This window comes from Eleginops maclovinus, chromosome 9 (genome assembly GCF_036324505.1).
Source record: "Eleginops maclovinus isolate JMC-PN-2008 ecotype Puerto Natales chromosome 9, JC_Emac_rtc_rv5, whole genome shotgun sequence".
Lineage (NCBI taxonomy): Eukaryota > Metazoa > Chordata > Actinopteri > Perciformes > Eleginopidae > Eleginops > Eleginops maclovinus.
In genome coordinates this window covers 23668434-23680689 of record NC_086357.1, presented here as the reverse complement: position 1 = coordinate 23680689, position 12256 = coordinate 23668434, and the positions used below count along the sequence as shown (strand labels likewise).

The following is a 12256-nucleotide window of genomic DNA, read 5'->3' as shown; positions in this document are numbered from 1 at the left end:
ATCTGACGGCACTAAAAGTCATATTCAAATCCCATAAATGAGATTGACAACCATCGATGACACCTATTTAATTGGCTGATAACACTCAAACCAGATGACCACAGTAAATCATAACTGGACAACAGAGATCATGTAATGGCTGCTAATTACAGTATATCTCCTGACAGAATTAATATTCAACATCAGTCAGAATCAGAATCCCTTTTTTCGTCCCACAGAGGGGACATTTTCATTTGTACAGCAGAAAGAGCCAAAGACAGCTTAATGTTACACAAAGATACAAAAACATATACAAGAATCACACGATTTACAAAATACACAAAAATAGACCTCTGAAACCATTCTGAGTATAGCAGCCAGATATATACTGCACAGTTATTAACACAACAAGGAGGTATTATAGTCATTGTTGTTATATGTGTGGGGGTCTACCGGGGGCCATGATGGTTATACAATCTGACCGCTGCAGGAAGGAAGGACCTGCGGTATCTCTCCGTGAGACACCGCGGGTGCAGCAGCCTGTCGCTGAAGGAGCTGCACATTGCGGACAGGGTGTCCTGAAGGGGGTGGGACACATTGTCCAGCAGGGAGAACAGCTTGGCTGCCATTCTCCAGTGTCCAGAGGACTCCCCAGGACAGAGCTGGCCTTCCTTTGACACTCCCTGGTCCTCGCGTACTATGAACGGTGAGGTAGTCCAGGATCCAGGAGGTGAGCTGATGATCCACCCGCGAGAGCTGCAGCTTGTCTCCCAGGAGCAGGGGCTGGATGATGTTGAAGGCCCTGGAGAAATCAAAGAACATGATCCTCACAGTGCCCCCAGCCTTCTCCAAGTGCCGGCCGGTAGCTGTTGAAGTCCTTGGGGTGAGAGGTCTTTGGCACTTGTACCACACAGGACGTCTTCCACAGTAGTGGTACCCTCCCTTGCTTCAGGCTCAGGTTGAACAGAAACTCCACAATCCCACACAGCTGGTCTGCACAGGATTTGAGGAGCTCTCTGTGTAAACCAGCCCTGCACTAAATTAATTTCACTTATCCATAATTCGGAGCAGCATGACCTCATTAAAAGTTACTGAAATGAGGTCAGGTTATCAAGACATGTCATCCTCTCTTATAGAAACACTACCAGTCATATGTCTAAGTCTCTGGTTAACCGCAGACATCCACACCGCCTGCTTGCAGCCAGTCTTATAGCAATAATAGCAGGCAGTGTCTGTCCTGTTATCTTTTCCAGTGGGTGTGTTGTCTGCGGGGATCACACTGTGTGTCTTTCTGTGTTTCTGGACATCAGTTATATAATGATGAGTAATCAGGGATCTCGCCTGCGCCAGCAGCTGTTGGTTCAGATGCCAAGTGATGTGCAACGTGTCAGGAAGGAGCTGTTTGCACTGCCGCATCTGGCTTTTCTTAGATAACAAATGCATTATCTCTGCATGACGTGCATCTTCCTTACGTTGCCTGACTTGCATGTGCTATTGCGTGTTTTATGGTGTTGTTAGGGTGCATCCTACACAAAGGGTCTTATCAACTTCTTTAAAGGGTCCCTGTTTTTCTAGAGAAACCTTTGTGATTTTAGCCTTTATTTGCCATTTACATGCACCGAAACCTATATGACACACTAGAGAAAAGGGATAACACCAAAAAAGCTAAAAAGGGCCCCTTTAAACCCTCACCTTGAACAAAAACATTCCATACAACTGATGATCAAATAACATTTCAGCTTTATTTATAAAAAAGAAAGAAGCAGCAAAGCAAACATGTATTGACGTCTGCAGTAACAACGACATCACATGTAATAATTTGTTCTTGAATACCCAACACAGATTACTCACTTATAGCAGCAGATGCAAGCATTAAAAAACATAAATGATAACACTTCTCTTAAAGTGTGTGAAAAAACATGGTGGCTGGTTATTTACCAGTCTTACACAGGAACAGCTTTCATGACTCAGAGACGCTTGGCCGGGCCTTTTCTAACCGCAGTCGATCCACTGGGTGTTTTATAAGAGAAGTACACAAACAGGCACTTGGATTAAGGTATCATCTTTTGTTTCCTGGCAAAGTACATCCTGGGATTTAGCAATAAACATTCAACAACAAACTGGAACACATCACATAAGCTACAATCAGAGAGGTTTAGCACATCATATTTTACTCTGCAGCCTGAGAGCCTTGGACATTCATCAGGGTCTTTTTTTCTGTAGTGCGGCCACCAAACCAGACGTTTCCATCCTGGAAACAGCAAAAAATAAAAGAAGCAAACATCAATGCTCCGAAGAAAGTCCAGGCTATGTAGAGGAAGTGTTCTGCAGCAACTGTGTGGGAGTGCTGAGCTTCCTGTCAGAGGTCAAGGTGCCCTCATCTCCAGTGACACCCTGGTCTGACATCTCGGACATATGTAGCTCACCGGCTCCATCCTGACAGCAGGGCAGAGCGGCGTCTCCCCCGCGGCTGCAGCTGGACTTTTGAGAGGAGCTGGGGGAGTTGGTGGGGCTGAGCTGGACGGCCGTGGTGTCCTGCAGCGTGTGCTCGCTCGTCTCCATCTCAAACGCTGCCGTCCCCATCCTCATCAGCCCCCACTTCTCGACTCCTTTAGCCTTGCGGGTCATGTTTGCCGGGGGCCTCCTGCTGCCCACACAGCACCCTGTGAAAAATGCCAGGGCTATCAATAAAAGCAGAGGTCCGATGATGATTGGGGGGTTTCCTGAAGGGATGAAGGTGCTGAAGGCGAAGGCTCCCACCAGGGTGATGTTGATGCCGGCCAGCATGATGCACAGGCCGCAGGCGCAGCACAGCGCCGGGGAGGGCAGGCTCTGCTGCAGCAGGGCGCGCCGCCTGGGGGTCTTCTTGGGGGCACATGGTTTGGAGGTTTTTTCAGGCAGCACCATGTCTCATGGAGAGATTTCCGAGACCTGTAAAAGATCAGGTAATGACTGAACTCATCCCCTCACAGAGAGATGATGGTGATGATGATGAAGAGGCTGGAAATGGAGGGGAAATGGAAGAGGGTTTGTTAACTTAAAATGTTTATTTTTTTACATTTAATTAGATTTTAAAAGTTATTCCTAAAATGCTACAAAAAATATCTCCATCAATGATTTATTTTCACCCACTAAGACAAGTTTTACACTCTGAAAAAAGAACCAAACATGTCATGCAAGTGGCAATACCACAAAAACAGCAGCTTATATTAGAACACAACAACAGTCAAATCAAAGCACTATTATCCTAACTATTATCCTAAATGTTTCTAATACAAATTGTATTAAGAAAAATGTAAAACAGCAACCTTGTTTTGCACTGCTGTTACTGTCACTTACCTCAGATCAGACCATCATGTTGTGCAGGAGTCTCGGAGATCTCTCCCTCCTGCAGGTGAGCGGCAGAGTGAGATGCTGCTCACACACCACAGCACATTATAATGAGAATGGACCACTTGGGGTGCTGCGGGGCTCTGAAGCAAACCTTCCTAACCAAACGATGGCAGTGAAGTGATGGAAGTGCATGTGTGTCCTGAATAAATCTGTCTGTAGACATTCAAATACACATGGTGGTTTACATGTGTTATTAAACCATGAAACAAAAGGTACATTTGCTGTTAGTTTTGGGCATGTTAAAGATTCAGGTAACCGGATTATTTAATAAAAGTCTTAAAGGGGTCTATTCTGCTTTGGTGGGTTTTTGTTATATAGGTTTTAGTGCATGTAAAGGGTCTGCCAAGGCTAAAGTTCCCTCCAGAGTGAGTTTCTCTCCCACACACTCATCCCCCGTCTGAAACGCCTCCATTGGACTCCTTTTTGCTTACCGTCCGTAACATAGTGACATCCCTTTGTAACAATGGCGCCTCTAGTTGCTAGCGCTCCATCAAATGATCTGGGATAGGATAAGGGGCGAGACATATAAGCGGTGCATGTAAATGGTCTGCAAAGGCTAAAATCCCAACGTTCCCCCCACCCCCTCCTGCATGAAACGCCTCCATTGGAATCCTTTGTTTACTTCTGTTACGTGACATCACTATGTAACACTTGGCTAGCTCAAACACATTGTACGTGACAGGCTAAGGGGCGGGACATCTCTTAGCTGTTGAACAATCAGAACAGAGCCGACCAGCCAACCAATCAGAGCAGACTGGACTCTGGTTTCAGACAGAGGGTGAAAAGGGGTGCTGCAGCACAGGCAGTATGAGAAAGATAAAGAGCTTTTTGAACCTTAGAGCATGGAGACATGTCACAGAAGAGGCACCAAATACAAACATGAACCTGAAAACGACCACAACATGTCCTCTTTAACGAGGGCAGGGCGATTCTACCTCAGTGTTTGTTTAGGTTCAGCCCCTCCTGTCCCTTGAACAGCCTCTCAGCATGTGATACAAAAGGACCCTCACTGAATGAAGCTTTTAACCTCATTCACTCGTATGGAAGACAAAACCCACCTGAAATCCTGCATTTAAAAGGATTTACACACATTATATGTTAAGGATGTTTTTTTTTATTGACAGCATACCAGTGAAATTATGCTCCACACATGTGTATGCATAAGACCCCATAAGAGCTTTGACAAATTTCAATGGGGCTCCATAATTGCACACCAATTACTGCATCTCATTTGATGCGTTACATGTTGATGAGGGGAAACAAACAAGTCCTTTTATGATTCATAATGGGAGGGAGTGAGAGGGGGGTTTAATATGGCAAGTGGTTGTTTAATGTGTGTGAGCAAGCCTCTCTCAATTCCTGCCAGCATATGAAGGACCTTTGTTGCTATAGGGATGGTGTGTCCATGGCAACAATGTTAAACCAGGGGACATGTCGTTAAGCAACGGACGCATAAAGTTAATAAGGTCGGGGAAATAGAGGAGATAAACTACTATCAGGGACTGATTCAATCACACATGGGGTCCATAATGAGAAACAAATAAAAAAGTTAAAATATTTGTATAATATCAGCAACTTGATGGATTCAAGAGAACTTTAAAGTATGGTTAGTCCAGTATTCGTTCCATTGGCACACTCAGAACCAACAACTACAAAATAAAAATATACAAATACTTTTATAAAAATAAATCCTTTTTAACTTTAGTCTGGAATCCTGTCTCTGACTACAACTATTCAAAAACCCTCTTTAAGTCTCTTCAGCTACATAAGACCAAAAACAAATGCATACACATTTCTATTCATTCATACTAAAAACACTTGAAATATCAAATTAAAAAGGAAATAAAGAAAGTACTTTTGGGATGGTGTAACCTTGGTATCCTACAAAACGTGCAAAGATTTGGTGCAGCAAAAAAAAAAAGGAGCCTGAGGTGATGTAGGGGATAACGGAAAAAGATTAGGGCCACGAGAAAAACGACTCTACACATTTGACCAAAAGTTGTTGTTGTTTTAATTCTGAGATTAAAGTCAGAAATATATTTTTCCAACATTCCGAAAATTCTGACTTTTCTCAGAAATCCCACTTAACTTCAGAATTCCCACTTTAATCACAATTCTCAGAACTCAAAGATAAAAAATTCACTCTTAGATTGCAAAAAAGTGTTCACATGTGGCCCTAATCTTATTCCGTAGGGACTAATGTGGATTCAAAGCTGTTAAAACCTCTTTTAACAAAGATGAATATTACTGAAGGTGTCAAGTTCACAGTTTTATACAAAACTAAATTATTGAGGACACGACCTACTGCCTTTCAAATGAACTAAATAACTGACTTGTATTAAAGTACATCAGTGCTACAGGTAGCTTGTGTTGAAGTGAACGCTAGCAAGAATCACTATTTGATCAAAGGGTCTCCTCCAACTTCACCATCCATTACAATACCAAACCTTCTGTAAGCTCTTAGCAGCCTCAACAAGAATGACCTAAAAGGTTAGAAAGGACAAACGCCCATCTCCAGAGACAGACAGCCTCCTCTAAGTAAAGTCATTTTCATCACTTAAACCACATACATCGAAACACATACACTGACATGCTCTAAAAACATGACTGAGAACTCGTCCCTTTCCTCCAGTGACGAAGCAATAAGTAGCACATACATAAAACATTAACCAGTTGGACAACAAGAACAATAAAATCTATAAAAATGTGTGTGGCAGCCGGGTGTGGTTAGAGCGCCGGCTGCTGGGGTGAGGGGAGTGGCTCGGCGGAGACCAGACAGCTGATCGGAATCAGGTAATCAGGCATTTAATATAAAGCATGTCGGTAACCTGGTTCTGATCTGTCTTGCAGTAGGCTGGGTCCTGGGAAGACGACACACCCCGTCCTGGCCTTGCCCGTCCTAAAAATACCGCGGAGCTGGCTGTTGTGTGCACATTTCTCGAACAATAAACGCTGTTGTTTTTGCCCAACCCCGAACGCTTCCGTCTCTTACCTTTTGTTTGAGCCATCCCGCTCACAATGAGATAATAATATTGCATTAGGACACAACTGTGCTGAACGCAGGTAATGCCTGTTGTTAACGATATGTTCTGATAAATATTAAATACAAACTGCTGGCATTTAGTGTGTTTCCTGCTGTGTGGGTAAGCGTCATCATTATTCAATAGAAAAAAAACGAACTCTGTTAAGACTAACTGTGAAAATAAACACTACTCCCAAATGAGACAGTCTAAACGCAGGCAGCTTAAGATGTTTCCTGGACTAATCTCAGGAGTTACACCTATGTTTTCAATTAAGAGGTGGCAGCCGGTGATTAATTGTCCCCTTGGTGCTCAAGCTCTGTCTAGGTGATAAGATTACTGGCCATGTGAAAGAGCTGAAACACCAAGAACAGTTAGTCACTTCTAAAGCTGTGTGGCTGATCATAAAAGGCTCCAGGTGGAAGCACAAACGGGAGCAGGTAGAGGGTAAACTCAGGCAGAAAATGCGATGACATCATGGTCCTTCAGGCCGGGATGTCGTCCGATGCGGCCGCGAAGTCGGTGCTGCGCAGGGCGTTGGTCTGCGCCCGTCTGCGGGCCAGTCTGGAGTTGGAAGGAGGAGAAAGCCTCATGGAGCAAACGATGACGCCGGCATCCTCCTGCTGCTCGTCGTGCTGCGATAGCTGCCGGTTGAAGGCGATGGCTTCTGCTGCGAACTGAGTCAGGTCTTTGGTGCTGCTGTTCCTGGAGGAAGGCAGGGGAGGAGAGGATTTTAGAGACAGTTAGGTCTTCCTGTCTTTTTGAATTTCATCAACCACTCAGAAGTTTTTACACCAAACTCACAAGCTTTACAGTCCGATCAAAAAATAGGAAGACAGTAGTTTTTAAGTCTACACAACCTTGTGCGCTGCGAGTACATACACTTCCAGTTCAAAGTCATTAAAAGCACCTCTTAAAACATTTGATAATCTCTGTACTGGCGAAATGGACATACCTTTTTCAAACATAATGAAAAAGGAAGGGGGTTTTAATCCAAACATGTTTGATGGATTGTGTGACTTGACTTTAAAGAGTCTGTCTTACCTCTGCAGGACATGAGGAGTTGGAAGACTTCTCTCTGGAGCGTTCTGTAAACAAACAAGATGAATAATTGACATGAAATTATTCAAAACAGAAAAAGAATAGCATTGGATGAAGGACACAGTGTTCTTGTATCAGGAGGCAGTATTAGAATACTAAGTATGAAACGGCTGATCAAGTGCATGGATGTAACATTACTCACCCCCTGCACCCAGGGGTGCTTGAGGACCTGAGCAGCACTGAGGCGCAGAGTGGCATCCCGGACCAGCAGCTGGGATATGAGATCCTTGGCCCCCTCCGTGATGTGATCCCACTCCTTGTCTGGAAATTCATACTTGCCCTGCTGGATGCTCTCAAACAGGTGACTCTGAGGAGAGAATATGACGCAACATCCTGAAAAACTGCTCAGAGATTGCTGGTTTTGTTGCTCGTGTGGTGAAACAGAACAGCAACATTCGGACCATCATTAGAGTGCCTGCACGCAAGTGGTGCTGACTCAATAATGAAGAAAGATTAAACCCAGTATAAATACTTATCATGTGATACATAGGCAGTCACACCTAAATCCAGCCATACAGATGCTTACTGTTAATAATGGTTTAAAGAATACCCTTAGATTAGACTAGACTTAGAGGCATGTCGACTGTGATAAGGAAAATGTTGGGCAACTCAGCCCGACTGCAGCATGCAGATATTATTTATAGCGGATACACTATCTTGAGCTAGCTATATCATATGCATACTGCACCCCATGCCCATAACAAGTTTCTAGGAACCAAGGTGATCTTAAAATGTCTGCTTTTTTTGTGTCTAACAGTCAGTTCAGTTTCCTATCACACAAGACTTCAGTGGCCAGTTAACTCCATCAGAAGTGAACTGTAGGAGTGTCAGATGCAAGTGTGTACTGAGCCTTGCATACCTGGCAGGTTCTGCAGGTTTCTCCCCGGTCCCAGCCACAGTCTGAGCCGCAGTGTCCTGTGAAGGGGGGGCTGCCACTCAGCAGGATGTAGAGGATGACCCCGAGACTCCAGAGGTCGCAGCGTTTGTCGTAGAAGGAGGCCTCATCAGTGAAAACCTCCACTACTTCTGGAGCCATGTACTCTGCTGAGCCACACTAAGGGAGGACAGAAGTAAAAAGAAACAGGGTCTCACTAAAAAATCTATCAGACGACTGAAGCTGATTTAGAACGCTACTGTTCCAGACATCAGTAACATCAGAAATGTTGATCACTCCACTTTTAAGATCTTTACACCTGGTTCCTGTCATATATATATTATATATTGTTTATATATCTGGAGGAAAGTAACAGAAACCTGCTTTATCTCTCACTTCTGGAATTGCCTTGTTGCTTAATGTGCTATAAATGCACTTGCCTAGATTTAACTAAGATTTACTGTGTGTGTGTGTGTGTGTGTGTGTGTGTGTGTGTGTGTGTGTGTGTGTGTGTGTGTGTGTGTGTGTGTGTGTGTGTGTGTGTGTGTGTGTGTGTGTGTGTGTGTGTGTGAGAGAGATTAATTCAAATCTAGACAGTTACCGGTGTGGTGAGCTCTGGAGTCGTGATGGGCGTACAGGCACTGCTGAGCTTCACTCCACTTCCCAAGTCAAAATCACAGATCTTTACCGGGGACACCTGGGAGGAAGAAAACATGATAATCTTACCTCTAGACCACCAGCAACAACTACTGTCCTTCTGATAGCTGCCTATCCTTTAAAAGCCACTTACCCGATCGGTGTATTCACAAAGGATGTTCTCTAGCTTAAGGTCTCGGTGGGCAATGCCTGCAGAAGAGAACATTGTTACCATGACAAAATCAAAAAAAATAAGTCTGCAGCTCGTCTTTTTGGACTTCCACAAGAAAGCTGATTGGATGTCGACTAACCTTTAGTGTGTAGGAAGTCTAGAGCTTGGGCGATGTCCCTGACAACCTTACTGGCCTCCAGCTCATCAAAGTACTTCCTGTTCTGGATGTGTGTCAGAATGGAGCCTTAATGAAGAGAACAGAACAGAACAGAAGAGAAGAGAAGCAGTGTGTTTTAAATAAAACATCTGAAAGAGGAAGAGTGCAAAGATGTAATTGTTGAGCTACTTTTTTACACTTACCACCACGCAGCTTTTCAAACACCAAATAAAAGCAGGAGTTGTCTTCAAAGAACTGGATCAATTCCAAAATGTTGCTGATAAAGATATGAACAAATATTAGAATACGTTTCATTCTGTGTTGATTTGTAATGTAGGTTAAAAATGGTTTTATAAAAAGAGCTCACTTGTTTCCTTGACACTGGTAGAGGGTCTCCACTTCTCGAAAGACTCTGCTGCGACTGTGCCCTGCACTCTTTTCTATGATCTTTGAAATAAAAAACATAACAGAAGAAAAGAGATGTGTAAAAGTCTAAGCATTTCTGGAATCCCTTGCATGAATTACTTTATTTTATATAGCATAGAGTCTACTGTGCAATTCTATACAATGGTATTTTGTCATCCTGTTTTACCACATTAATTACTTTATATATTTCTATATAACTTAATAACTTCATCTCAGACATGGTTTTAACTGTATGCCGATATTGCTGTATACATTGGTATGAAAGGTTATAGTACCAAGGAAATTGGCCTAAGTGTGTACGGATGTGTGAGATGATCTTATCTTATTATTTACCTAAAATATTCCTAACATTAGATCCCTTTTCCACAAGATTCAGGTACAACGCAAGCCATAATTTGATCAAAGGTGCTGTTAATATGGAAGAGCAGGACACATCCATAACACAATAAAGCACAGGACAACAAAAAACAGAAACAGCATTTTAAGAGCCGTCTCAGAATTTCCTGAATCATAAAGATAAAAAAATCCTCCTTTTGTTACAAACAGAATGTCCTTACTCACCTTCACAGCATACTCGTGTCCATTCTGCAGACTTATGCATCCCTGAACTTTAGCATACGCTCCCTGACCCAGCACCTCATCTGTCAGTTTGTAGAGAGCTGAAGAAAAAGTCACATATGAGACTGCAGAAGGGGTTTGTGTCATGTTCTTTATGAGTTACAATATTATCAGCTTCTTTACCATCAAAAGTGCCCGTGGAGCTGTCTGTCGCTCTGGTTCTTTTCTTCTTCTTTCTTTTAGCTGCATCTGGGATATTCACTGGCTGGCTTTTTTCAATTTCTGTAGCAACACAAAAGAAGTACAAGCAAATTAGTTAAAAAAAACAGCACCAACTTTGCCAGTGTGTTACTGTATGCACCATTAGTTTCAGTAGTTCCAGAGCCATACTGAACCATAGAGCTGTTGTACCTGCTGGGCCCTGGGAAAGGGGCTGTCTCTCCTCTGAAACGACCCCATTCTCCTGAGTTGCCTCGCAGCTCTGCCCCACTTGGCCCACAGCCAGGGAGTTGCCCTGTCACAGAGAGAAGGAGGCCGCATGATAGGTGGAAGAGAGGGAGGGGAAAGTGCCAGAGAAGCCAGAGAGAGTGATACAGTGGAGAAATATGCAAAACAATACATTATTCTCTGACTCTGTTTTCAGTGTTAAACTGTAAAGAATTTTCCATTAACACACCTTCTCTTGCAAAAGTGACCTACTGTCATTATCGGACAAATAACTATTACAACTATTTAATCTTATCTTTTCACCTGTGGCAACCTGCCAAAACAGTGGGCTGTTAGACGAAAATACAGGAAGCAACATGACTGGCATTATCTCACCCTGGATATTACCAGAGGCGGTAATTCTGTATGATTCATAGAGAGTGATGAAACTTAAAAACTTCTGTAAAGATTACTGTGATAACCTTGTGTGTGAACAACCTCCTGGTAGTTCCTTTGTATCTATGACACGTTTAAAGGAAGTTAAATATTGAGAAATCACCAGTATTCAAAGCTGAAAGGGTCTTACCTGGAGAGAGTGCTGGAAGGTTTGCAACTCTGTCATCATGCTGTGCCTCACCATATCTGCCAACTGAGAGCACATCACAAATGCCAAGTTAGTCTGGAACAGCCTACATCAGCAAAGAAAAAGATACACAGTGTTCATGATAAAAGTAGTTTAAAACTGGTAGGAAGTCAAATAAAGTGTTCATTGCAAAAGCGAAAAACAGTTTCCCCTTTCTGGTATCATGTTGGGTTTGTTTGCTGGCGGTGAGAGAGTAACCGCATAACGTTAAGGTGTGTTGGCTTTATTCTTCTAACCAGTAAAAAGTATGTATGAATCCTACGTGATAAAACGTAGAAGTAATAGGAGTTAGATATTAAGCTTACTGTTTATGTCCTAAAACTGAGTAACGTACGTTAGTTAGCATTTGTTAAACTACTTAACATTAGCACTGTTGTTACAGATATATAGACACCCACAATAAGAGGAAACAATGGGTAAAACATTAACAATAACACCTGGTAAGCTAGAGTTAGCATTTACGGCTGACTCTTTGTTTAACCTGGTGTTATTGTCGTTAGCCCCGGGCTAGCTATCAGGTGCTTTAGCTAGGTTTTCATAGGGATTTATGCTCATTCACTAGTTTGTATTTTTTTTTAAACTGTTGGGTCTCGTTAAAACAAAAAAACATGAATGTAATAAAAACCATTCTAACCTGCACTCTCTGTCCAAACCAGCCGAATCCCGTCTGTCAAAGCTTCTCACAGCTGATGTAAGCATCCATCGCTAGCTGACATCCACCAAGCACACAGCGGTGACGCGCAGGGCGGGAAATAACATAAACAGATGTATATGCCCCGCCCCCTTCTGGACAACCCTCTCATCCCATTGGTCACAAACAAGGCTTTCACTTCTACGTCACCTCGCTTGACTGTCCGCCGCACCCCGATCC

At 43.2% G+C, this 12256-nt stretch overlaps 2 protein-coding genes across 3 annotated transcripts; both read right to left on the bottom strand.

Annotated features, from left to right (window-relative positions):
• Nucleotides 1-1696: 1696 nt before the first annotated feature.
• LOC134869583 (transmembrane protein 275-like) lies at nucleotides 1697-4258 on the bottom strand. Of its 2 annotated transcripts, none has more exons than XM_063891337.1 (2): nucleotides 3319-4258; nucleotides 1697-2979 (listed from the first exon to the last, which is right to left on the bottom strand). In XM_063891337.1, the coding sequence occupies exon 2, from the start codon at nucleotides 2884-2886 to the stop codon at nucleotides 2287-2289; it is 600 nt and encodes a 199-aa protein (XP_063747407.1). In that variant the 5' UTR covers nucleotides 2887-2979; nucleotides 3319-4258; the 3' UTR covers nucleotides 1697-2286. The 2 variants fall into 2 exon arrangements, with proteins under 2 accessions (XP_063747407.1, XP_063747408.1); XM_063891338.1 differs by having other exon boundaries at nucleotides 1697-2910.
• Nucleotides 4259-4463: 205 nt separating this feature from the next.
• Nucleotides 4464-12207, bottom strand: mknk1 (MAPK interacting serine/threonine kinase 1). The gene is made up of 14 exons (XM_063891329.1): nucleotides 12020-12207; nucleotides 11329-11431; nucleotides 10728-10830; nucleotides 10500-10598; nucleotides 10320-10417; nucleotides 9700-9779; nucleotides 9536-9609; nucleotides 9315-9419; nucleotides 9158-9213; nucleotides 8969-9064; nucleotides 8353-8547; nucleotides 7636-7800; nucleotides 7437-7480; nucleotides 4464-7097 (listed from the first exon to the last, which is right to left on the bottom strand). Exons 1-14 carry the CDS (start codon nucleotides 12082-12084, stop codon nucleotides 6878-6880), a joined length of 1503 nt encoding a protein of 500 aa, XP_063747399.1. The 5' UTR covers nucleotides 12085-12207; the 3' UTR covers nucleotides 4464-6877.
• Between the last annotated feature and the right edge of the window lie 49 nt (nucleotides 12208-12256).